The sequence below is a fragment of the Talpa occidentalis genome, unplaced genomic scaffold, assembly GCF_014898055.3.
Source record: "Talpa occidentalis isolate TD23 unplaced genomic scaffold, MPIMG_talOcc4v2.1 talOcc4.14, whole genome shotgun sequence".
NCBI classification, from domain to species: Eukaryota; Metazoa; Chordata; class Mammalia; order Eulipotyphla; family Talpidae; genus Talpa; species Talpa occidentalis.
In genome coordinates this window covers 77,092,588-77,118,847 of record NW_023601433.1, presented here as the reverse complement: position 1 = coordinate 77,118,847, position 26,260 = coordinate 77,092,588, and the positions used below count along the sequence as shown (strand labels likewise).

The following is a 26,260-nucleotide window of genomic DNA, read 5'->3' as shown; positions in this document are numbered from 1 at the left end:
CTCCAGACAGTTCTCAGTGCCATCATCCCCATGCCTGCGGCCGCGCGCCCCACCACCGGCCCCGCCATCTCCACCATCAAAGAATGACCATTTATTGAGCACCAACAAGTCCCAGGGCCCCTCCGAGCAGACAGCGGGGTCCACCCCAAGGACGCCGGCCGGTCGGCAGAGCCACCCACGGCAGCACTGGGTGGTGGACGCGGCCCGGGGCGCGTGCTCGGCCGGGGGCTCGGCTGGCAGAGCTCCGTGGGGGCAGGGGTCACGCCGCTTTCCTGAGAGCAGAGCAAATAAATAATGGAGGGCCAGGGCCTGAGCCCCGTGGGTGGAAGGGCCCCGGCTTGGCGTATGTGACTCCATGGGAGTGAGACCGGCAGCCAGGAGCCCCGGGCCTGGGGTGGGAGGCAGAGCCGCGGACCAGAGGGTCCCAGGGCCTCCCAGGCATCTGCGCCTGGCCCTCACCTCTGAGAGTTGAAGGAGGGTGTGGGGCGCACTCCAGAGGCACCCCTGAAATGCAGGTGGACTAGAGATGGGTGGGCGGAAGGGACAGGGGAGGGCTGCAGGCTGGACCCTGCCCTGCCTGCAGCCCCTAGAGGGGGGCGTCATCAGTCCTCCACTTGGGGGGGTAACCCTGCTGGTGGCCATCGCAGCTGGGGTTCCCCACGTGGTCCAGAGGCACCACTACCTCGTCCGGGTTGGAGTTTTTGTTCAGTTCCACCACGCGCGGCACCACCGAGGACCAGCGATCTGCAGCAACACAGCGGCGGGAGGTGGGGGTCGGTGGACCCTGCACACGCATACACTGAGCACCTACTGTGTGCGGGCAGCCCTGGGGATCTCACGGGGGAGGTATTACTATCCCCATTTTACAGGGGTGGAAACTGGGGCTCAGAGAGGTGAAGGCAGCCACCTAAGAGCACACACACAGGAGGAAGCAGAAGGAGGAGCATTGGAGCTCGGGTGAGAACGGAGTGCTCCCGGCCTCCTGCGCCCAGAGCAGAGGAAACTGGAGATGAGGTGCCCCCGGTACTCGCAGCAGCTGAGGAAGCACAGCCGTCAGCCCATTGGCCAAGCCCCCCGTTCCACAGGCATAAATGCTGAGTCTCAGAGAGGGCACAGGGGTGCTCACAGCAAACTAGCGGTGAGGACAGGTCGGGCGCCCCTTCCACTCACCCCTGCGGAGCCGGCCCACGGTGTGCGAGAGGCCGTAGTACTGATAGGTCTCGTTCTTGCCCGGGTCCTCATTAATGATGCCCAAGTTCTGGTTCCAGTGAGACCAGTTCACCTCGTCCACCCTGGTGGGGCCATAGCAGAGGGAGCGTCAGGGGCGCCCCCCACCGAGACAGCCCCCTTCGCCACCCGCAGGCAGCCGCCCTGCCCCAGCCTCCCCAGTGCTCCCCTTTGTATTGTCATAAACACACGGGACATAAAATTTGCCATTTAACCATTTTTAAGGATCCAATTCCGAGGCAGTCACTCTATTTCCAAGGTAGCACAAGCATCCCCACTATTTCCTGAACCTTTTCATCACCCCCAAACAAATTTTGTTCCACCAGCTAGGAGCTCCCCAGGACCCTCCCCCAGGCCCTGGCCACGCTGTTCTGTTCCATTTTACCTATTCTGGACATTATTTACACATGCAGTCATACAGCATGTGGCCTTTGGGGTGCGGCTCTGCACCATGTCTTGAGGTTCATCCATCTTACAGCCTGGATCAGAGCTTCGTTCCTGTTCCTGGCTGAATACTATTCCACCACATAGATATGCCACATTTTCTTTATCCATTCATGTGCTGATGGTCATCCTCCTAGACACTCTCACCTCTTGTTATTACTTTTAATTGCTATTTTATTTTTTCTGCCACCCCCCTGATGACCCTGTCTTCTTCTCCCCCTTCTTAACTTCAGGAACCGCAATTCCTTTAGGAGTATGCCCTAGTTTACACACATTTTGCCTTGTTAAGTCACTCATTCTGATTGCTTATTTTACTCACATGTATGAAAACATCCAACATTTATTAACATTTATTGCCATTGTTCTGTCTTGCTTAACGACACTCATTCTCTTGCATTTTGTTACAAATGCTGACATTTGTCTTTCCTTGTGACTAAACAGCACCCAGAGAGGGGTGGGCCTCCATTTCTCCAGTCAGTTCTCTACCAGTGGGCACTGAGGTTGCTTCTGTCACCTAGTTACTGTAAATCATGCGGCAACAAACACTGTAGGCACGTAGCTTCACGAGTTGATGGTTTCACGTTCTTCAGAGAGATGCCCAAAGGGAGGCTCATAGGGTCATAGGGTATTTCCATTTCTGCTTTAAGGTAAAACCAGATCACTTTCCAGAAGAGCTGCACCAGCTTCCCTTCCCCAGCACTGGTGGTGGGTGGGGCTATTTGACATGTGCCAGTCTCGCGGGCATCGGCGTTTTGACCTGCTTCTCCCTTATTAAAAGTGACGCTAGACATTTTCTCATCTGTCCCCTGGCCTTCTGGATCTTCTCTTCTGTGAATTTGTCTGTTCATATCTGCTGCCCATTTATTAATTGGGTGGTTTGGGTTTTGTTGTTATTAAGTGTAACAAGCTTTTTTTGTGTGTCTTAGACATTAACCCCTGTTGGTAGTGTAATGGGTGGGTATTTTCTCCCTCTTGCCTCCCATTATTGAGACCCCCGTTAAAAGTCAGATTTCAGCCTCGTGGGCCCGATTTGGCTCTATAGAATTTTTGCTTTTGAAAATTACTTTTTGCCCTTTTCATACAGCCTCCATTTTTTGAGGAACTGCTGTGTCAGGACCCAGCGAGGAAGACACACTCGCTGTTCCCATTTTGCAGAGGAGACTGCGGCATATTACACAGTTAGTCCACGTCTCAGGGCTCGTAAGCGAGAGTCGAGATTTGGACTTTGGATTTGACGGGACTGGGGGCTGGTGCTATTAGTCCCCTGACCTCGCGGACAAGGAAGCTGACTTTGCCTGACCCCAAACATGATGTTTACACAGCAGATCCTTGAATAATGTCATTCTAGTCAAAGTCCTTTCATTCTAACATTGATGAGAAAAAGCCATCCCGGTCAAAGCTGAGTGAAACAAAGTTATTCAGGATCTGCTCTCCTCCACGTTGTTTCGCTTAATTCACCATTTCCAAGAACCTGTCGATGACGTCAGGTGAGGACTGACTGTCCTCTATGCCTGTGATCGCTTCACCAATGAAGATTCGCCCAGGGGATCCCCTACACAGAGCTGGCATTCCCTGCCCACTGGATAAGGACCTAGGACCTGGAAGCGCTGATGCCTCAGTTTCCCCCTTGCAGTGGAAGCAGCGAAGCCCACCTGTTGTCTTGTTGATAAAATGTGAGACCCAAGATGAGTCTCCAAGTCTCCACCTCCTCCAGCAAGGGACAGAGCTGCTATGGGTGGGGGAGGTCCCAATGTGCTTGTGGCACCAGCCAAGCCCATGTTCTATGCTCGCCCCCTGTCTAGTGGATTAGACACAGCACTATCATTGCCCCATTTCACAGATGAATAAACCAAGGCTGAAAAGTGAACTGACTTGCCCAGGATCACCCAGCAGAACTGATACGGGCATCAGTGGCTCAGGCAGTTGCAGTGGGTATAAAAGTAAGGCGGCCTGATCTGGCAGATGGCTCCCCGGCTCACCTGAAGCACCACCTGCGGTCTGGGGTGCCGTCCGAGCTCTTTCCCACAGTCACCATCTCACCAGACCGGAAGGCCTTCCTCAGGAACACGGGGAAGGAGCGCTCGATGTCCAGGATGGTGGTGGCCCACTGTGGAGGGAGAGGGGCATTGGTGAGCCTCTTCCAGTCCTTCTGCTCTAACGGCAGAAATGATGCAACGGCCAGGCATGCTGCAAACCAGGCTTTCCAGCTCCCACTGCCCCCAGATATGGGCTTATAAACGAAGGTGAGGGAGCACAGGTACGCAGAGTAGAAGCAGATGCAGAGGGCCGCAGCCCAAGCCCCATGACACACACAGCAGTTGCCCCTCAGTGTCAGGAACACCAGGGCAGAGCAGGGCCTGGGGCAAACCAGGGTGCACACACCCATCTTTTAGAAACTTGCAAAGAAATCTTCGGCACGTAATGGCAGCAGCTCCCCGTGCGGGCAAATCCTGGGCCCACCTCTGCTTCTGTAAGAGCTTGCTCAGGGCCTGTGACTGGGTAGGGTGCAGGAGGAGCTGATGTGGGCAGTACCCCCTCCCCAGTTTCATCTCCCCGGGGTTGTGGTGGGTGCATGGTGGTGCAGGGAAGCTGCCTAGGCTTAGCGCTGGCATTTAGCTCTGCTGAAATGCCCACACTCTCCGCACATTCCCTGTGCCGACTGAACCCACCCAGGAGGCCCCAGTGAAACTGAGTGTGTCCCACAAGCTGGACCGTGAGGTGACTGGGACCCTTGCTGGTAGCCAGGCCAAAAGCCACCCAGAAAGCCACAAGGTGGCTAGGGAGGCAGGCCACACCTTCGAGGCCAGTTTCACAGACAGGGAGGTAGAGGCAGGATGACTGGCAGGGGTTCGCCCAGAGCAGATGGCTGAGGCTGCTGGTGCATCAGGGCACCCATGCCGGCAAGAGAAGGGGTAGGGGTGGGAGAGCAGGGACCCACCTGCAGCTTCCAGATGTGCTTGCTCTCCTTAGAGACCTGGCCCACCGTCTCCCCCATGAGGGCGATGAGCATGTTGAGGAGCAGCACAAAGGTGAGGATGATGTAGGTGACGAGCAGGATGATGAACACCACGGGGTACTTGGTGCTGCTCAGCATCTCTAGGTCACCCATGCCGATGGTCAGCTTGAAAAGGTCCAGCAGGAAGGTGCTGAAGGTCTCGCTGTCGCGGCACGAGGGGTACGTGGGCACTGTGCAGTTGGAGTGGTCCTGGTTGCACACCCTCATGTTGGCACACGGGTTCAGGAGGGAGACCAGGGCTGCGGAGGGCCGGGCGACAAGCATGAGCATGAGGAGAATCATTCCCATTTGACGGAGGGGAAAGCTGAGGCTTGGCGATGGGGAGCCCGGGGCCAAGATTTCCCAGCATGTGAACCACACCTGGAGTCAAACCCAGCTCCTCCTAAATCCAAAGCCTTTCCTCTTTCTACAAATCTAGCTAACAAGGAAGAGGTCCCCAGGATCTAGTCTGGCACTCTTCAGGGGACATGTGGTAATGCCTAGGGACACTTTTGGTTGTCCTACCTGGAGGAGTGGCACCTGGTGGGTAGAACCGAGATATATGGTTAAACAACCCACCATACCCAGGATGGCCCCACAGGAATTATCTGACCCTAAATGTTAAGGCTGAGAACCCCTAGTCTAGCCTACCATTCTCAGAGGTCTTGGAGTCTGGATTGCCAATGTTTTTTGGGGGGGGAAGACTCTCTCTTGTGCTCCTGCTTCCGAGCTCAAAGAGAAAAGGTGGAAGCAAACTGTGCTAAAGTCATGCTTGCCGGAGGCCTGCCCCCTCCAGACCTCTCAAAGTGATGAGATGCCTCTCCCTTTTGCTAAGCCCAAACAAAGCTTCAGAGTCCTCCTCAACATGCTCTAGCAGCAGCAACCTTCCCAGCACCAGCCAGGGCAGGGAGATGAGGGGGTCCAGTCCCTTTTGTGAGAGGGGCCTAGAACATAGTAGTACCATCACCCCATGATTAGAGTGGGCAGGTTTCAACTCATATGCAAACGCTTCTTCAGTGTAATGGCTGCTGAAATGCGTGTTGGGGATTCTGAGACCTCATCTGCACTTATAAGAAAAAAATTGTTCTGTGATCCATTAGTGATGTCTGCCTTGGGCATAAAAATGGGGAACAGCAGTGCCTATGAATAGTTTGGAGGTGTAGTGCCCCCTCACAGAAGCCCTGGGATCAAGCTGGCCACCAAGTAGCTAACCAACCTCTAAGTTTCTGCCTCCATTTCTATAATTAGACTGTAGAAGTGCTGAATTCTTGATTTGAAACCCAAACTGTTACAGTCCTTAACATGTAGTCTAATTCCCCGCAGTCCTATCCCTGAGAGGGACTGTATCCTGTCCAGTCTCCCCAGTTAAGGCTACAATGCCACTTCACCGTCATAATCCACACGGAGCCTTGGCACAATCAGGCTAACATATCACCATCAGCAGATCTCTGTTTCAGTGTCAGTTCCCAGATCAACAACCTCTTCAGATGTGAATGTAGCCTGGTGAAGGCTGAGATTTCCACTCCCATCTGGGTGCTGGTCATTAGATGGCAGATCACCCACCCCTTGGGGACCAGCACGGTGGCTTGGTTGGTTCCCTCATGCTCTGCCTTTGAGGTCCCATGGAATTTTGCCTTCATGGAGAGGGCATATTGGAGGGAGCCAATATTGAGTTTTTTAAAAAGCCTATAAGAGCTGGTTAATTATTAAAATTCACCCTTCCCTTGAGAATTACTTTCGCCAATATAATGAGGCAGAAGTGACCCCATGGCAGGCAATGACCTTGAACAATTCCTTCCATTCACATTTTTGGAAACCCCAGACCACCTATGAACAAGCCCAAGCTAGCCGGTTGAAGGGTATGTGACCATGTGAAGGAGAGTAAGGCTGCCCCTTGCTCTCAGCCAAGGCCATCCCAGCTAGACTAGTCAGTTGGCAGCCAACCCACCAGCTGACCACAGGCACAGTAGCCTGTTGAGATGAGCCAGAACTGGCCCAGGTCAGTACAACCATGCATAGATTTGTGAGCAATAACCAACGAGTATTGTTTAACTTTGAGTGGCTTCCTCTGTAACAATAGCTAAGTAGCTAGTTTTACCATTTCCTAGCTTTTGACCTTCTTGGGCAAATTACTTAATCTTTCCTTTTTTTTTTTTTTTTTTTTTAAGACATTTTATTTATTTATGCTTGTACCTTTGGGATATAGGCCAGAGGTACAGGAGGGTAAGAGGATCACCAGAGACAGAGTGGGGAGCAGAACAGGCGGATCTACTGAAATACACTGCTGAGGAGAGCAGCGGGCGAGACAGGAGAGGTCTGCCATACCATGTGGGTAGCTCCCTGGCCGGGGACTGAACTCATGCTGCAGTGGCTGCGGATAGCTTCATAGTTCTGAGACTTAACCCCTTATACTACCAGGGAGGCCCTACTTAACCTTTCTAAGGCTCAGTTTCCTGACTATAAAAGGGGGTGATAAAGGCACTGGCCTTATAGACTTGGAGGATTTAGTGAGGCAGGGATGGGCAAATACTTAGCCTGGTGCCTGGCACACAGTGAGAACACTACAAACACTGAATATGAACAAGCTCCAGGTGTCATTTGCTGCCCCAGACCTCACCCCACCCCGCCAGGGCACCCAAGCTCACCTGAAGCGTAGCCGATCATGAAGAGCAAGTAGACGAGCAGGAAGCGGAAAAGGTCCTTGAAGAGGATCTAAAGACACCAGCAGATTTATGGAGGCAAAGCTAAGGCACGTGGGCCCTCACTTTCCCACCTCCTCCATCCCAAATCTTCTCTCTAGTTCCACCCTTGTCCCTCCCCAATGTCTAGTTCCTGCCCGCTGCCCCCGCAGCGCCTGCAGCATTGGGTCTGCAGCACTATCTGTACACCTAAGACATGTATATGGTGTGTGTGGTTCCCTCCAAGGATATGTGATATGGAGGTCCCCTATCCCCTACCTTCTGGATCATGATGCTATAGGTCCCTGTCAGCTTCAGCCCACGGGTGAAGTAAAGAGCGTTCATCCAACCCAGGACCAAGGCAAAGACCATGACAGCCAGGTAGGCCTCAATTCCTGCCAGGTAGAGGGCCGCCGAGACAATCACCAGCACCGAGTAGATGAAGCTAAAGGGCAGCAGGGACCAGGGGAGAGGCAAGAGGGGAGAGCAGACAATGAGGTCCTGGAAAGGAGATATGCCCCCATGCCTCCAGGGTACCAGGATATCCTGATGCCTTCTAGACTGCAGAAGAGAAACAAAGTGGCTTCATTGGGTTTCCCCAGCATTTGGTTAACCCAAATGCTCAATTCACACACAATTACTGTGTGTATAATGACCCTGGGGTACTGCAAGATCCCAAAGTGATTTCCTTTGGAACTGCCAGAGAAAGATCCAGTGGTCTTCAATGGAGTTTTTCATGGCTGAGTGAAATTCACTGTTCTCTAACTAAGGAAAGGGGAAAGATACAGCACACATACAGCAACTCATCCTATGCCCTAGGCAGACATCAATAATCAAATACAGCTCTCATTCTTAAGAAATACAGACACAGCCTCAAAAGTCTTCTCAACAAGCACTCCAGACAGACATTAACAATCAACCACCTACATACGAAGTTAGATTATTTCTACCCTTGGAAATACAAATCAAAACTACAATGAGATACCGTCTTACACCAGTGAGAATGGCACATAGTAAAAAAACTAGAAACAACAAATGTTGGCGAGGATGTGGAGAAAAAGGAACTCTCCTGCAGTGCTGGTGGGAGTGCAAACTGGTCCAACCACTATGGAGAGCTGTATGGAGATTCCTCAACCTGCTAAAGATGGAGCTTCCATATAACCCAGCAATTCCACTCCTAGGTATTTACCCAAAGGACACAGAATCATTAATTCAAAAGGGCACCTGCACCCCTATGTTTTTAGTGGCACTATTTACAATAGCTAAACTATGGAAACAACCCAGATATACAAAAACAGATGACTGGATGAAGAAGATGTGGTACATATACACCATGGAATATTACTCAGCAATCAAAAAAGATAAATTCATGCAGTTTGCAGCAACATGCATGGAGCTGGAAGGGATCATGCTCAGCGAAATAAGCCAGAAAGAAAAAGAAAAATACCAGATGGTCTCATAGCAGGAATTTAGAAAACCCAAATAAGGGACCAGGAAAAAGACTAATTATGATAAAGTAAAAATCAAAATCAACAAGCAACTATAAACTAGAGACACACTATGGGGGCAGGCGGAGGGAGTAGGATCAAAATAAGGGGGAGTGGGAATTGTATGGGGATATAACCAAGATGAAAATGCATACATTTGTGCAAAAATGAAAAATGATGTAAAAATACATAAAATTTAAAAAGTAATAATAAAAAAATGGGGGGGAGAAAAGATTATTTCTACCCTTGGTGTATATGGTGGTAATTCCCTAACAACCAGAATCTTCTTTTAATCAGAAGTTCCATTTTCTTGTCACTGGTCCTGCCCTGACTTTGGGCTACACTTGTCCAAGCTGGGTAAATTCACTCCTACTAGAGTCACCTCCCCCAGGCTGGATAATGTACCAGCCCAACGCTACCTTCTTCACCCAGAAGCTGCCAGCCTGGAGACCTTACTCACTAGAGTAGCTGGAAGGAGCCATCGATGAAGAGAGAATTCACTCCGGGGCATTTCTTCATGAACAAGTCTTTAATCTGGAAGCCGGAGAAGAGGCATGTGAGAGGGGCAGAGTCAGCAGGCGTGTCCAGGGGAGGAGAACAAGGGATGGAGAGAAGAGAAGTAGGCAGGGTGTGGTACACAGAAAAGAGGATAAGGAAGAGCAAAGAAGAATTTAGGGCAGAGAAAAAGAGATGGAGGGGAGAGAAGGAAGGAGAGGAGACAAGTTGGGGGAGAGGTGAGGGAAACCACAGGTGGAGCAGGGAAAGGCAGGGGCAGCGGGTGGGTGGGTTGAGGGCCAAGCACTCACATTGGTGAAGAAGAACAGGACCCCGGTAAAGAGTGTGATGACCTCGCCCGCCAGCCTCAGATAGTCTGCCGTGGTATGGTAAGGGTATGGTGGCTGAGGGATGGGGGGCACACAGGTCCTCATGACGCCCCGCCAACCTCGGGCTCCAGATCCACATGCTCCCCAGAGCCCTGAACATCTGGATTCCATGGAGCCTCCTCCCTCCCTCACGCCCATCTGGGTATTGGGGGGCGCCTCCCAGTCTGTTCTTAAGCCTTCTCCAATCCCTTCCATGGGTTAGGGGGAGCAGGAGGACCCAACTGGGCCCCAGTTTCCATCCAGCTGGGCTCAGCTCACTCACAGTGCCCTCCAGTGGCTGGTAGTAGGCAGTGAGGGTGAAGATGACCATGGCACACAGATAGGAGACCACGTTGATGTAGAAGGAGACAGCCCCAAACTTGCGCCACTTGTCCCGCAGCAGCTCATTGATGGGTTCCACAGCCAGCATCTCGTGGCGGTTCTGTGGGAGGCAGGGTGGGCAGGGCTGACCTGGGGACCTCAGTGGGCAGAGCCCGGCGTCTTCCTCCACCCTCTGCCCTGAAGAGTGCTTTTTCCTCCAAACCCATTCTTCGGAGACACTCAAGGATTCACAGGGAGGTGGATGGGGGTTCAGAATCAACCCCAAACTCCTGGCTCTGCCCAATGCTGTCCCAACTCACCTCTCCAGCCTATTCTAGGTTCACAGAGCCCAGAACCAGAAAGCTAACCTCATGGTCACCAAATTCCAATCTGCGGACGCTAACAAGCTGCTGGCAGCAAAATCACCTCTGCGGCTCCATACTCAGAAACTTTGATTCAAGAAGCAGGATTGGGATATTTAGCACAAGGATGATAAATACTTGATTTATCACAACTTTCCAATTCTGAATGCAGGGCAGACATCAATAATCGAGCCCTGCACAATAGCTTCTGAAGCAGTCCTAGGGAAGACACTATCAATCAATCAGCACCAGAGATGCTAAACCTCCCACCAGTTCTAATCTGAGCCAAGCGAATCACTAATTTCAAAGATGAGGGAAGTGAGCTCCAGCGAGGGAAGATATCTGTGCCAGCTCACAGAGTCAGGGCTGAAAAGGAGACCTGCAGCCAGTCCCCAGTATTTTCTGCGCTGTTTGAACAGCATCCTGTCCCTTTAATGACTCAAGTTTCTTTATAACCATGGGTTTGAGCAACGATGTAGCCACAAAGATGCTATTGTGCTATTATTCCTGATAGTTAGAGACAGAAACAGACCCAAATAAACGCGGATAGCAGAATGGTTAATTAGGCTGTAGTACATTTACATGCTGCACTGATATTGCAGAAGAATATTTAATGGTGCAGAATGATGTTCACAAAATACTGCTAACTGAAAAAAGGGGCTTTCAAAACTTCCTATAACGACTACTACTAATGATAATAGCCGACACGTAATGTTCGCTCTGTGCCAGGCGGTGCTGAAGTGAACTCATTTGGTTCTCCCAATAACCCGACAGGGATAGGCACCATCCTTATCTCTCCATGTTACAAAAGAGGAAGTTGGGCTCAGAGAGGTTGGGTCACTTGTCCTGAGTCACAGAGCACGTTAAGTGATAGAGAGCCAGGATCCCAAAACAGTCCTGCTCGCCCTGACGCCTGGATCTTACAGTCCTACCATTGCCACACCCACCCTCCCCACCCCACCCCCCTTCTAGGCACATAGTCGGCAACTTCTTTTGCACTCAGCCCACAGACCTGCTGCTTTAGGGGGCCCATGCCTGGGCTCCCACTCCCAGCCCCAGTTCCCCTGCCCAGCTCCCAGTGCCACCCCCCTCCCCGGGCCCACCCTCAGCCCAGCCAGCACCTCAATCTTGCTGTTGTACACCAGGATCTCCAGCACAGAGGCCTCCTCCCCACATGTGTCCAGGGAGGAGAGGTCGTACAATGAGGAATACACGGGCCCGTAAGCCCAGTCTTTGAACTTGCGGGACAGGTGTCTCGTGTCCTCGTCTGTCACCTCCCGGCGGATAATATGCTGAAAGATCTGCATGGGAGAAGGGAGGGGCAGAGGGTCCCGCAGCTCAGCCCCTCTCATCAGAGGGACCCCAGGACCTGGGACCTTCCCAGAGAGCAAGAAAGAGGGCAGGGAAAATATTTCTGGGGCACCCACTAGGTGCCGGACCCTTTTCTCACATAATCTTGTTTTAATCCTTTTACCAGATTGATTTACAGATGCACAAAGGGAGGTGGTGTGTGTGTGTGTGTGTGTGCGCATGTGTGTGGGGGTGCTCCCTGAAGCCACACAAGCAATCAGCTGAAGCCCAACTGAACCAGCCGTCACATCCTGAATTGTAATGAATATCTCTTTGATGTAATTAAAGCAGCAATTAATCAGGCCCATTAATATGTTAATTCTAGTCATAATCCTCATAGCTGGTTCTCCCTATTGTCAACCCGGGGGCTGACGCACAGGGAAACTGAGGTACAGAGAAGGGGAGGGAATTGCCTGAGGCCACAAGGGTGAGTAGGGTGAAGCCAGAATTTCAACACAGGCCTTTTCTACTCACTCAGGACTCTGGTCCAATTGCAATCTTAGTAATTTTTGCTGCTTTTTTAATAGAGCAACAATGCCCCCTGCTATTTCCTGAGCACTTACTCCCGATCTGGGAATCCGGGACTCTATTTTGAGCTTTAAGTGGATCCTCTCAATTGGTTGACACAGGACACTGTACCACAGGGGACTATTATCCCAAGTTACTGAGGAAACTGAGGCACACAGAGGTGAGGTGAGAGGGCTGAGGTCACGATGGCAAGTGGCAGCTCCAGTCCTTGGGGCCCAGTGCCACTGACTCTGGAAGGCTCCAGGTTTGGCTCTCAATCAAGGTGATGCTGTCCCCAGGGGACAATGTGGTGACCCTGGAGACACTTTTAGTTATCGCTAGTGAGGCCAGGATTGCAGCTCAACATCCTGCAGTGCACGGATGACCCCGCCCGCCGCAACACCCTCCCACCCAAATGTCTAGAGAAACCCTTCTCTAGGCCCTGCGCTGTGAGGCACGGAGGGGCAGAGCTGGGCAGGCCACTTGGCAGGCCAGGGGCCGGACCAGGGTGGGGTAGATGGGAGTGACGTAGGGTGGGTGTCTCTTACATCACTGACCCATCCTGGCTGGTGGGGAGGGGAAGCGAGCACACAGGGCGGGTGAGGAAAGACGCTCTGGGGTGAAGGTGAGTAGGTTGGCTGGATGCTAGGGAGCCAGAGCAGGTTCTTGAGTCAGGGCATCTGCCCACCAAGGTGGGCGGGGAGGGAGGCGAGTAAGCATATGGATGCTCATGATGCCAGCAGCTGCCTCAAGCGTGCGCGCGTACGCGCGTGTGTGTGTGTGTGTGTGTGTGCGCGCGCACACACATGCGTGCGTGTACAGCTGGGCCCCGCGGCCCCACACTCACCCCAATCTTGCCTGTCTTGGCGGCCATCATGAGGGGCGAGAGGCCGTCGTTGTTGAGCACGGCCTCCAGGTTGCTGTCGGGGAAGAGGCGGGCGCACTTGAGCAGCAGCAGGTCGTACATCTTGGTGACGAACTTGGTGTTCTCGCGGGTGTTGTCGGCGATGGCCACCAGCGCGTGCAGCACGGTGTTGCCCCGCGAGTCCTGCCGCCGCATGTCTGCCTTCTTGTGGGGGTTCTCCGTCAGGTAGTTGACGATGTGGGGCTGGTTGGTGCAGGCAGCCAGCGACAGGGGCAGCTCGCCTGCAGCCGGGTGGCGGGGTCAGCAGGGGCCCGGAGCGGGCTGTGCCTGCGCTGCTTTGGGCCCCAAGCCTCTAAGTGTCACAGGGTGGCCGGACATGTCTGTGGGTGAGGCCGGAGTGACAGGCATGGCTATTTGGGGACCTGGTCGTGCGATTGGGGGCTGGGAGAGATTCTGGGAAAGACTTTGTCCCCTGAACCCCAAATGACGTGCCTTTAAGCGGGGGTGAAATTCAAATTTTCTCAGTTGTCCAACTGGGACAACGTGGCAGCAATGGGGTTTGGGCCGAGCTCTCTGACACTCGGTCCCAGCTCGGATAAAAGGATGCCCACAGTAAGGTGGGGGCGTGCTGACTCTGCGCACCCCATCACACTTTGCATTCTCATAAGCCCCAGGGGAGGAAGCTGGGGCTCAGGGAAGTGAGGCAGAGCCCTACCCCTCAAGGCAAGAATCTGGGATCAAGGCCAGCAGGACCCCCACATGCAGGGGGCTGTCTGGGGCTGGGTGTTTGGGGAAGAGTCAGGTCTGTGGCACCCCCATGGACCGCCAGCCCCCAGCCCCACAGGCCCCTCCTCACCAAAGTAGAAGTAGCCGCCTTCGTCCTTGGGCTGGAAGAAGCGGCCCCGGGCCTGGGCATGGACGTCGGCTCCTTGGGCCACCAGGAGCTCCACGTAGTGTTTGCAGCGGCGCTCGATGGCGATGTGCAGGGCGGTCTGACCTGGAGGGGGTTGGGGGAGGTCACTGGGGCAGAGGCCTGAGTGGGCATGAAGGCGGGGTGCAGGCTGAAGGTAGAGCCTGGGCCGGCTCCACCCGAGGGCAGCAAATGAGTTTGGAATGTGGAATCGTTGTGAGCAGAATTTGAGGTTTGTTGGATCCCAAATATGGGAATTTTGCACACTCACGGGAGGCTTTAATCCTATAGGAGAGGAAACATCTTGATCTCACAGAATTTTGAACTTGGAATACAAAATTCATTTTCTCTCTTTAGATCCAAAAACCTGTGAGATCACAAGTCTGAGACTTCGAATCTCAGAACTTAGACCCTGGGAGCTGGGGCTTGTGACTTTTTTGCCTCTTAAAGCTGTTGCCTTGCAGACTCGCTATCACAGAACTCTAGAGCATCTGGAACCAGAGCACCTCAGGCCCAGAATCCCAAGTTCACCGATCACTAGTCTCACAGCATCTTGGAAGTTTTGATTCTGAAACTCAGAATATCACAGTCAGGGGAGTAGTTATTGTCCCCTTTTCCATTCATACATTTATTCATTCAAAAAACTGGTTTCTGGGCCTCCCTGGTGGTGCAAGGGGTTAAGCACTGCACAATGAAGCAATCCGCAGCCTCTGCAGCACGAATTCGAAACCCGGCCAGGGACCTGACCCACATGGCACAGCAGACCTCTCCTGTCTCACCCGCTGCTCCCCTCAGCAGTGTATTTCAGTCGATCTGCATGTTCTGCTCCCCACTCTGTCTCTGGTGAATCCTCTCACCCCCCGCACCTCTGGCCTGTACCCCAGCTCTTGTATGCATAAATAAATAAATCTTAAAAAAAAAAAAAAAAACTGGTTTCTGGGCATGTGCTGGCACTTGGAATCCAGACCGCAGCGCTGGGGGTCAGACAGCGCTGGGGGCGCGCCGAGCCCCACCTCGGTAGTAGATGTCGCGGAAAGGCGAGTTGATGAACTCGCGCATGTTGCCCGTGCGCTCGGCCGTGTCCAGGAGCACCGGGATGGTGTCGTTGCGGCCGCCGCTCAGGTTCAGCAGGGCCTTGGGCAGGCAGGTCTTCCCGGTGGAGGGCTCTGGGGGAGAGAAGGCGGGAGGGCGCTCAGCTGACAGCCCCTCGCCCAGAAGTGGGGGACAGGGCGCTGCGCCGGAAGCCAGAGGCCCTGACTCGTCTTAACTCTTCTCTGAGCCTGCTCCCCACCTGCCTCGCGGAGCCCAGAGGGTCAGGTAGACTTCGGGAGCAGAGGGGCTGAAGCGTGGGAAGCCACAGCCGGGGCAGAGGTGGATGTTTAGCAAAGCATGTGTGGAGGGAATTCTGAAAAGCAAATAAAGGGAGGGGGAGGGGAGGGGAGGGGGGAGGGGAGGGAGGGAGGGCAGGGCAGGGCAGGGCAGGGCAGGGCAGGGCAGGGCAGGGCAGGGGAGGGGAGGGGAGGGGAGGGCAGGGGAGGGATGCAGCATTAAGCAAAGTCAACGTATTTCCTCACTACAGGACTTGTCAGAGGCTTTAACATGCTGGGGGGCTGTGAACCCGTAAAAGCAGGACACAGCACGCAGCCCGGACCCCCTACTTGAGCCTAGAATCCTTTCCCCAGGAAGCATGTGATCTAGTGGCCCCTAGAGGGGCGTCGAGGGGTGGCCTGCATGGCCCAGGTATGAATAACTCAGGAGCAGCTGGCGAGGACGTTGGGGCTTCCGCCGGTGCAGCAATAGCAATAGTGAGGTGCGCCAACGCAAGGTTTTGTCATGGCCACATCTCTCTCAGGAAGTCAGTCTCCATCTGGTGCCACCGGGTCCTTGACGGGTCCTAGACGGGTCCTTGACACCTCCCACGAATGCCTGCTGATGTCTCTGCAAGTCTTATGTTAATTTTGATGGTTACCTGAGTTGATTTACAGCTTCAGAGAGCAAACCACTGAAAAGAGACTCCCCTGTGAGCCAGCCACTGGCCTACCGGTGCTGGGGGCTTGGGAACAGCCAGATGCAGGAATGGGGTGGGCATGGGGAGGTGCAGGCGTGGCTGAGATGCCCGCTCTGGAGCCAGGCACCTTGGGGTTCAAATCCTGGCTTTGCTCCCAAACCCCATGCGAGCTTCCCTCGGCTTCAGCTTCCCTTCTAGCTAACTGGAGGCCACAAAGGGAAATCAATGAGCTAATGGATCGCTGTTGATGAGCCCACAGCCGGGCAGCTGGCAATCGATAAGTATTCTTTTCATCAACTGACTTTTAGTAATTAATAAATATTGCCACTGTAGTTGTTATTCCACAGGAGGTGCCTCCAGAGCTGCTGCCTTGATGCAGAGAATCAGCGAGGAGAACTCAGGGAACTCTCAGACCCTCCCAGGGGTGAAGTTACTTGGATAAGCTTCTTCCAGTCACTCCCTGCTGCCCAGCCCAGAGCCAACAGCAGGTAACAACTTCCTGAATGTCTAGCAGACTCCAATTCCCCATCTGCATAAGGGGAGTTTGCTCCCCTGAATGCTGGGCTGTGGGGATTCTGTCCACACACCCACACTCAATTCTGGCCTCCTGGGAGGGCTGAGCTCTTTCTCTAAGTGCTTGCTCACTGTCAGGCAGCCGCAGGCTCCATGCTGACGTCATGTCTGCCTCCAAACCCACCCCAGCCTGCACGGGCACTCCTCTCAGGGGATGGCCAGCCAGCCAGGACCTCTGGTCATCCTTGCCCTTCTCCGTCCCCTTCCAGCATGTTCTATCAATTTTAACTACTATTTCTCCAATCCCTCCACAGCTATCTACCTCCGCTGCCATCACCCTGGCCCGTCACCCCTCCCCCCATGCCTAAAACACCTGCCTCGTTTTCCCCCATTTCCCTTCTTTCCAATCCATTTCCCACATCGGGGTTGGAGTGGGTCTCTCAAAGTACAAACTCTGACCACAGTGAGTCACAGGCCTCTGCCCCTTCACACCCTCCCCAGTCCTGTGCTTCTTTCCACCTGGTTAATTGCAATTTGTCCAGACTCAAGTGTCATTTTCTACAGGAAGCTCTCTTAGATTTTCCTGACTAGGTCAAAAGCTCCCACACTGCCTCCTGTTGGTCCACTTTACAGCGTAGAACTGTGTGTTTATTCCTGAGACGGCTTGATCAACGTAGGTCTCACTCAGGAGGCCGTGAGCAACTTGAGGACAGGGTCACGAAGAAAGCTATTCACCACTGCTTGCCGGACACAGCACCTGACTCGCGCTAGGTCTCTATTAACCATTTGCTGAGTTAAACATTTAATAAACAGTGGGCTGGGTACCACGGTAATTCCAAACCACAAACACCCCAAGTGGCTTGTGTGGAGACTGGAACTAGATGCTGGATTTGGGCTTCCACACTCCCAGACCCAGCTTAGAGTGGGAGAGAGTGAGGGGGATGGCGGGGGAGGGGGGCGGGTGAAGGGTGGGGAGGCAGGCCGGGGCTGCCAGTCTAGGTCCTGAGATGAGATGCCAAGAACAGCAACTTTCCAGAAGAGGGGAGGGACATGCAGTTCCAGGCCATGACCACTAGGTGGCAAAGTGGCTCTGCCCACAGGGGCTCATGGAGTGAATGGCCTTAAATTGACCATCAAATTGGAGGTTGTCAATTTTGGGGAGATGGGAGGGGTAGTTGCAGGCTGCTCTGAGAATCAGACAAGCTCGTGAGCCTCTGGCTAAAAAAACACGTAGGGACAGATCCAGGTTTTGTGGAGCTTAGACTTACACAAAAGTGAATATATAATTACGAATTCAAATTCAAATCAGGGCCTCCCCGGTGGCGCAGCGGTTGAGCGCTGGGTTGCAAAGCTGACCGCAGCCTCTGCAGTGCCTGTTCGATCCCTGGCTGCTCCCCGGCCCCAGAGGAGGGTCCCACATGGCGTACAGACCTCTCCTGACACCCGCTGCTCCCCTCAGCAGTGTACTTCGGTCCTTCTGCCTGCTCTGCTCCCCGCTCTGGCTCTGGTGAATTCTCTCACCCTCCCGCGCTTCTGACTGTACCCAGTGCTTGTATGTATAAATCAATTAATCAATCAATCAATCAATAAATCTTAAAAAAAAAAAAAAGAAAAAAAAAGATCAAATTCAAATCAAATGCCTTAGAAGGGGCCAGAGCAAGCAAGAGGCCCTGGTGCTCAATTAGCATCATGGGCCTCACTGTAAGCCCCTATAGACACACGTTCCATTCTCTACAATTGCAGGGACCCTCTACCCCAGCCTATCTTAGCATTGCCCCATCCATGCTCAGGAGGCTAAGACCTCCCACTCAGTCCTGCACTCAGGAGCCAGAAGCCTTGGCAAACCTGGCACTGCCCTGTAGAGGCAGACACCATGGCCCCACTTCGTAGGGGTCCCCTGCTTTTGCCAAATGAACCTGGGGGGCTCAGAGGGGCCATTTGGCCAGAGCTTATTAAATCTCCAAATGGGATCATTTGCAGTGTCATGGAGATCCTCCAACTCGGGGCTCATGTCCCAAACCAAAGCATGTGGTCAAGCCAGCAACAGCCAGTGAATATTTCTTTAATAAATCTGGTAATTCTTGGGTCTCCCCGGTGGCGCAGCAGGTTGAACGCTGTGCCCGCTGCTCCCCTCAGCAGTGTCTTCGGTCTGTCTGTCTGTTCTACTCTCCGCTCTCTCTGGTGAATTCTCTCACCCTCCCGCACCTCTGACCTGTACCCCAGTTCTTGTATAAATAAATAAACCTTTAAAAAAATAACTAAATCTGGTAATTCTCTCCTGATGGACAGCATGACCTGTGGGTACCATTTCAGTGCCCCAAGAATCAGGCTGATGAAGGCAGACATGAAACATGCCACAGATTCATTTGGCATTTAACTTACTGGACATGCCTGAGGTCTCAGAAATGGCCTCCTAGAAGCTTCCCCAGACCTGAGCTGAGGGTGGCAGCCAGCCTTCCTGAGACAGACCCTCCTTTGTAGCAGGTGCCACAGTTCTCGACAGCTTACGCTGGAGGCTCGCCAAGCCAGTGGATTCTGGCTCACCTGGTATTTGGCACATGGCAGGTGGCAGACTCAGGTTGAGGGGCTCACAGGCCAACTTCCCCAATTTACAGGGAAGGTAGCGGTGGAAGCTGGTGTCCTGAGGGGGGTGTCTGGAGCCTGCACCAGGTAGCTCTCTGAGCTGGCAGAAGTCGTAGGGACTGTGGTGATGGGAAGCCTAGGGCGGGGAGCCTGAAACCTGGGTAGGGTGGGGCAGGGTCCAGGAAACAGACGCAGGAGTCCTGGCCCAATATTCTGGCCCTTCCAGAGGACCCCTCAGAGGGAGCAGGGGCTCCTGGCACCCCAGCTGCCTTGTGTTCTGGAAAGATTTCTTCTCAGAGGCCCAGACAGGCCCCAGGTCCCTTGGCGGTGGAGGTGAATAGATCCTGCTTACCTACTACACTAGCCTTTTCATAAAGAGCTGAATGGGGCCTCCCTGGTGGTGCAAGGGGTTGAGCGCCGCACTGTAGAGCAACCCGCAGCCTCTGCAGCACGGGTTCGATCCCCGGACGGCCAAGGATCTCTCCTGTCTCGCCTGCTGCTCCCCTCAGCAGTGTACTTCAGTCAGTCTGCCTGTTCTGTTCCCCACTCTGTCTCTGGTGAATCCGCTCATCCCCCACATCTCTGGCCTGTGCCCCAGCTCTTGTATGCATAAATGGATGAATCTTTTAAGAAAATAAAAAAGCTGAAAAAAGAAGAGCTGAATGAATGAAGAGGTAGCAAAGGCCCAGAGAGTTTAAGTAATATAGTGAAGGACACACAGGACCAGACTCTATATCCAGTGCACTTCCCATACAGTGAGCCCATGGGCCCAAGGACATGACAAAATGAAAGGGGACCCCCAATGCCAGGCCTCCCACAACCCCTGGCTGTCCCACCCCCTACCCCTGCCTGAGAGGCTCACCCCGGAACTCCTCATCAGTCAGGCGCTTCTTGTGGGTCAGCAAGAAGGGGAGCAGCCCATCCAGGTCAGCGGTGGAACCCCGGGACACGATGTCAAAGAGAATAGGTCGGTTGAAGACTTTGAGGATGGGGGGTGGCTGGGGCGCAGGAGCTTTGGGGCTCTGTGGCTGCTTCCTGGAAGGGGAGAGGCAGGGTGAGGGGAGAGCTCATCCCCTGCCCACCCATCAGCGCTGGCTGTAGGGACCCAAGGTTGGGGGAGTAGGGACAGTGGGAGCCCTCAGGACAGACCAGAAGGAGGGAGGGAGGGAGAGCTGGAGTTACAAAGGAATAAACTACCTGGTACCTGCAGTCTTCCAGGTAGAAAGACAGACAAAAGTAAACTCACCCATCCAACCACCCACCCACCCATCCTGTCACTTATTGAACCAGATGGAGATTGGAAGGGACAAAGACAGTGAGAAAAAAAAAGGAGGAACACCCAAACACAGACAAAAAGGTAAAGCAACTCACCCAATCAGTCACTCATTATTCATTCAACTAACACTTGAGCCAAAATGAGATCATGTACATAGGTGATTCGTTCAAGGTGTTTAGTTCAAGGCCCACCATACAGTAAACAATAAATGGTAGGTGCTGTCACTGGGTGGATGGCTGGACAGATGAATGGATGGGTAGATAGACATTTAAGTGAATGGATGCTAGGTGGATGGGTTGGATAAGTGGATGATTAGGTAGAAAGATAGGTAGCTGAATGAATGAGGAAATGGAGATAGATGGTGGATGGATGGATGGATGGATGGGCGGGTGGGCGGGTGCGTGGATGGATGAGTAGTTGGATGGATGGATGGATGGATGGATGGATGGATGGATGGATGGATGGGTAGATGGATGGGTGGGTGGGTGGATGGGTGGGTGGGTGGGTAGATGGATGGATGGATGGACAGGTGGGTGGGTGGATGGATGAGTAGGTGGATGGATGGATGGATGGATGGTTGGATGGGTAGATGGATGGGTGGGTAGATGGATGGGTGGGTGGGTGGATGGATGGATGGATGGACAGGTGGTTGGATGGGTGGATGGATGAGTAGGTGGATGGATGGATGGATGGATGGATGGATGGGTGGATGGGTGGATGGATGGACTCAACACAGAAGAGACCACTTGCCAGACAGCCAGCAATACTTACTCTATGATCTTCCTCCTCCATCGCTTGTTGTCACTGGGGTGGTGACGGTAGGTGCCATAGTCAAAAAGCGAGTCCATGGGTGCCTTCTTGGGTCCAGGCACCACCGAGGACTCATACAGAGTGGACTCCAGCAGGTCAATGGGGTTGGGCACCCCCTTTCGGAAGGCACCCTGGAACTTCATGCGCAAGTTAGGTCGTCCATCCCCTGGGCCAGAGGGGCGACCAGCATCAGCTGGTGAAGGCGAGGGGGAGCCATCCTCCCCTTCAAACAGATTGGCCAAAGAAGAGAGGGGGAAGGCCTCTCCGCCAGGGGTGCCACTCTCATCCCCAGGGGGCTCGGCCCCCTCTCCAGGTCCTGGGCGGGGGCCTTCGCTGGGATCCGCCATGCCAACCCTGGACTGGTGCGCACTGCTTGGCCTGCAAGAGAACAGGAGAGGAGTCAGGGGGAGCCCGGCCAGTGGTGGGGGCTCCCGGAAGCCCCCTCCCACACGGGCAAACAGCACCGCTGCCAGCTGCTTCAAAGCCACTGTTGTGAGGACGGGGCGTCAGGCGGCCGCTCCCAGATGTGGTTGGCTGCCGGCCCGGGCAGGAGCTATACAGGGGCCTCTTTCAAGGACCTGGAAACGCATCTCTGCCTCAGACCTAGCTGCCCTGGGCACTCGCTGGAGAAGAGGCCTCAGAGTCACACTGGGACCCCAAACCTGGAGCCGGGGGCTTATTCCTGACCAGAGCCCCACGGAGCACAGCTCAAACCCAGGCTCCACGCTTAGCAGCTGCAGGATGTTGGGCAAGTGGCCACTTCAGGACCTTGGTTCCCCACCTGTACCATGGGAGCGCCAGCGCGGAGAGCGAGTGGTCCGCGGGCAACACAGGGCCTGATGTGCCGCGAGCACCTGCTAAGCCATCACCCTGAATTGCCCGCTTCACCCTGCAGCGCTCACAAAACGCCTGCACCTGCCGCGTAAGCCCGTCCCGCGTCTTCAGCAGATCCTCGTTTAGCAGAAGAAGAAACCAGTCTCGGTCGACTCCCCGCAGCGCTGAGCCCTCCCTCCCTCTCCGCTGCCCCCTACCCAGGGGGGCCCGGCTCACTTGTCCCTTCTCGTTTTTTAATATTTTATTTTATATAATTCTTACATCATTTTTCATTTTTGCACAATGTCTGCATTTTCATCTTGGTTGTATTCCCCATACAATTCCCACCCGCCCTTATTTTGGCCCTAATCCCTCCTCTCCTCCCTGGTTCCCACCTTGTTTGTCCTCTCCCCCCGCCACCCCCGTAGTGTGTCTCTGGTTTATAGTTACTTGTTGATTTTGACTTTTTCTTTATTATCTTACCCAAAGGACACAGAAACATCAATTCCAAAGAGCACCTGCACCCCTATGTTCATAGCAGCACTGTTTACAATAGCTAAGCTTTGGAAACAGCCCAAATGCCCAAAAATAGATGACTGGATCAAGAAGATGTGGTACATATACACCATGGAATATTACTCAGTGATCAAAAAAGATAAACTCATGCAATTTGTAGCAACATGGATGGCGCTGGAAGGGATCATGCTCAGCGAAATAAGCCAGAAGAAAAAGAAAAATACCAGATGGTCTCACTCAGCAGGAATCTAGAAAACCTAACTAAGGGACCAGGAAAAAGGCTAATCACTCGTCCCTTCTTTAAGGAAGCCCTCACTGACCCTCCAGAGCTCCTTCCTCGTAGGGCCTATCCCACGCGTTCACGGGCTTCATTCATTCCTGGGTCCTGGGTGCCAGGAGGCCGGACGCATCTGCCTTATTCACTCCTGAGTCCCGAGGACCTACAGGACACCCCACAAGGCACCCTATTGTTATAGGACAGGGAGAGGGGCAGCCCAAGCCCCGCAAACCTGCCTATTCTAAATGGGTTCTGCCATCCGCCGCATCAACACAAAACATAGGAGACTTTAATGGGAAGGAACTTTAATTAAACTAGGAAACAATACAGGTAAGGCAGAGTCTAGTTTCTAAATGAAGCACCCAAAGTTACCCGTCCCCTCGTGGGTAAAAGTCCATCCAAATGGGATTGGCCCAGAGCAAGGCCCCAAGGCCTGCCACAAGTCTAAAGCATCTTCCAGTGGGGACCCACAGCAAAGGGTCACAAACAACCGGACAAGCCCGGAAGGAAAAGAGCAAAATCAACATCAAGATAAAAGCTGCCATTGTCACCTCCCCACGGGTCTCACCCACATCTGTGTCACCCAGTCCACGACCAAAAGACAAGCGCAGTTTCTTCACGTGTCTCTAGGCTCCATGCGCCTCCTCCAGGTCTCCTGGCTCCATCCTGCTTCCTTCCTTCCTCAGTCTCTTCTGCAGCTTCTCCTCTTCCTGCTCAGCTCCACCCTCCCTTGGGTGGGGCAGGGAATCTCCCCCTCTCCTGGGGACCACCCTGTTACACTATGACAAAGGTATTATTTGTCCCCATTTCTTAGATGAGGAAACTGGAGCTTCGCGGGGTGGAAAAGGAGGGAGTCATGCAACTTGAAGGAGAGAAGTCGGCCTTGAACCCCAGCCCAGGCTGGCTGTCAGCCCCGCGCCCCCTGCGGCTCTGCTGGGCGGGCAGGGCTGGGCACCCGGGGTGAGTTTCCTGGAACACCCTCATGCCACCCACACTACAGGGAGATGTCTGAAAAGCCCTCTTTTCTACGTTTCTCCCTCCCTGCCCGACACATTAGCGGAGGAACAAATAAAGACTGGTTCCCACCTTGTTTGTCCTGTGGCTGCCAGGAGGGTAGACTTGGGCCAGAGAGGTGGGAGCAAGAGGCCCCTCTTGGCAGGCATGTAGGGGTGTTATAGGGCAGGGAGAGGGGCAGCCCAAACCCCGCAAACCTGCCTATTCTGAATGGGTTCTGCCATCCGCCACATCAACACAAAACATAGGAGACTTTAATGGGAAGGAACTTTAATACAACTAGGAAACAATACAGGTAAGGCCAAGAGTCTAGTTTCTAAATGAAGCACCCAAAGTTACCTGTCCCCTCGTGGGTAAAAGTCCATCCAAATGGGATCGGCCCAGAGCAAGGCCCCAAAGCCTGCCACAAGTCTAAAGCATCTTCCAGTGGGGACCCACAGAAAAGGGTCAGAAACAACCAGCGAAGCCCGGAAGGAAAAGAGCAAAATCAACATCAAGATAAAAGCTGCCATTGTCACCTCCCCACAGGTCTCACCCACATCTGTGTCACCCAGTCCTCCACCAAAAGACAAGCTCAGTTTCTTCACGTGTCTCTAGGCTCCACGCGCCTCCTCCAGGTCTCCTGGCTCCATCCTGCTCCTTCCTCAGTCTCTTCTGCAGCTTCTCCTCTTCCTGCTCAGCTCCACCCTCCCTTGGGTGGGGCAGGGAACCTCCCCCTTTCCTGGGGACCAACCTGTTACAATCCCCCCTTTTAATTTTTATTCCACCATATCTATGGTGGCACAGATTTCATGGTGTAATCTTAGGAGACAGTCTTTTTTCAGGGTTACAGTGTGTGTAAGAGAAGCAACAATTAGTCAGCAGCATTGTCCATGAATGTCCAGTATTCAAGTTATATCCAAGAATCCATCAAGGCTACCAGCAATTACCAGTTACTGCTTAAGGCTACTCTGCACTTAACACCCAGGCATACATTTGCTAATTTAAACACCACAGCTCCACAACTGGCTTGCAAAATCCATCTGGCAGAGAGCAGGAAGTAGCCAAAGACAAAGCAACATACCACTGAAGAACCATTATTGCCTTTAGAAATGCTAATGAGACAGCAGAGATTACAAAAAGAAAGAAAAAAAAAAGTTCCAAAGTCCTAGCAACAAGAACCTCTGAATTTTACAAAGAGCCCGCCAAGTGGCCTCAGACGCCATCTTTGATCTGGTCACATGGTCCAATGCAATGCCTAATCTTTTGAGTAAAACTGGCACAGAAAAATTTCCACAAATTAAAATCTCTTAGCAAGTCACTACAAACAAATTACACACAAACACACAGAATTTTCACAAAGCCCAAGCCAGTTTTTCAACAGCAAATCGACATATGAAACAAACACACTGGAGAAACCAAAAATCACATTTGCGCTTATGGTAGCCAGTGCCAAAGGGAAGCCCAGTGTCCCCATGGGGCTGACTAACCACGGATGGCTCTGTCCTAAATCACATTGGGTGCCAAATCTGTTATAGGGCAGGGAGAGGGGCAGCCCAAACCCCCGCAAACCTGCCTATTCTGAATGGGTTCTGCCATCCGCCGCATCAACACAAAACATAGGAGACTTTAATGGGAAGGAACTTTAATACAACTAGGAAACAATACAGGTAAGGCAAAGAGTCTAGTTTCTAAGTGAAGCACCCAAAGTTACCCGTCCCCTCGTGGGTAAAAGTCCATCCATATGGGATTGGCCCAGAGCAAGGCCCCAAAGCCTGCCACAAGTCTAAAGCATCTTCCAGGGGGGACCCACGGAAAAGGGTCAGAAACTACCAGACAGGCCCGGAAGGAAAAGAGCAAAATCAACATCAAAATAAAAGCTGCCATGGTCACCTCCCCACGGGTCTCACCCACATCTGTGTCACCCCATCCACGACCAAAAGACAAGCGCAGTTTCTTCACGTGTCTCTAGGCTCCATGCGCCTCCTCCAGGTCTCCTGGCTCCATCCTGCTTCCTTCCTCAGTCTCTTCTGCAGCTTCTCCTCTTCCTGCTCAGCTCCACCCTCCCTTGGGTGGGGCAGGGAACCTCCCCCTTTCCTGGGGACCACCCTATTACAGGGGCACATGGAGGGTCAGCGCTCCCGCCAGAACGGGCCCCATTCTGGGCACCAGTGGGGAGGGACAGCCTGGAATGTAAGGTCATTCAAGAAGCCTGGCTCCTCGTCTCAGCTCTGCTTTTTGCATAGTGCGACCTTAGGAGATCACTTTGGTGACCTGAGCCTCAGTTTCCTCCTCTGTAACCTGGGGACACTTGCAGGAGCTTTTCCATAGGTTTGCAGGAAGAATCAAATGGGATCAGGCATGTGCTGACCCTGGGATTCGATGATTGTAATCAAAGCAGGAAGGAGCCCAGGTTCTGAAATGGATCTACCTGGCCCTGTGGGCCCTGGCAACAGAGTTAT

At 53.3% G+C, this 26,260-nt stretch overlaps 1 protein-coding gene across 3 annotated transcripts; it reads right to left on the bottom strand.

The window, feature by feature from the left end:
* Positions 1–131: 131 nt before the first annotated feature.
* Positions 132–25,815, bottom strand: TRPV4 (transient receptor potential cation channel subfamily V member 4). 3 transcript variants are annotated; one of them, XM_037510978.2, is made up of 16 exons: positions 25,709–25,815; positions 21,161–21,577; positions 19,976–20,148; positions 15,023–15,175; positions 13,956–14,096; positions 13,082–13,380; positions 11,499–11,678; positions 9,978–10,136; positions 9,638–9,730; positions 9,292–9,365; positions 7,624–7,789; positions 7,312–7,378; positions 4,610–4,926; positions 3,651–3,778; positions 1,171–1,292; positions 132–744 (listed from the first exon to the last, which is right to left on the bottom strand). In XM_037510978.2, the coding sequence occupies exons 2-16, from the start codon at positions 21,544–21,546 to the stop codon at positions 587–589; spliced, it is 2,616 nt and encodes an 871-aa protein (XP_037366875.1). In that variant the 5' UTR covers positions 21,547–21,577; positions 25,709–25,815; the 3' UTR covers positions 132–586. The 3 variants fall into 3 exon arrangements, with proteins under 3 accessions (XP_037366875.1, XP_037366876.1, XP_037366877.1); XM_037510979.2 differs by lacking the exons at positions 9,638–9,730; positions 25,709–25,815 and having other exon boundaries at positions 21,161–21,572; XM_037510980.1 differs by lacking the exons at positions 132–744; positions 1,171–1,292; positions 25,709–25,815 and adding an exon at positions 2,039–2,308 and having other exon boundaries at positions 21,161–21,572.
* Between the last annotated feature and the right edge of the window lie 445 nt (positions 25,816–26,260).

Bases quoted from the DNA above. Each gene is read 5' to 3' on its own strand.
- TRPV4 (XM_037510978.2), bottom strand. From the start codon at position 21,546: ATGGCGGATCCCAGCGAAGGCCCCCGCCCAGGACCTGGAGAGGGGGCC. The intron at 11,679-13,081 runs GTGAGTGTGGGG...TCTCCCATGCAG, and splicing joins CCAAGACAGGCAAGATTGGG to ATCTTTCAGCATATTATCCG. The intron at 7,790-9,291 runs GTGAGTAAGGTC...GCTGCCCTTTAG, and splicing joins GGCTCCTTCCAGCTACTCTA to CTTCATCTACTCGGTGCTGG.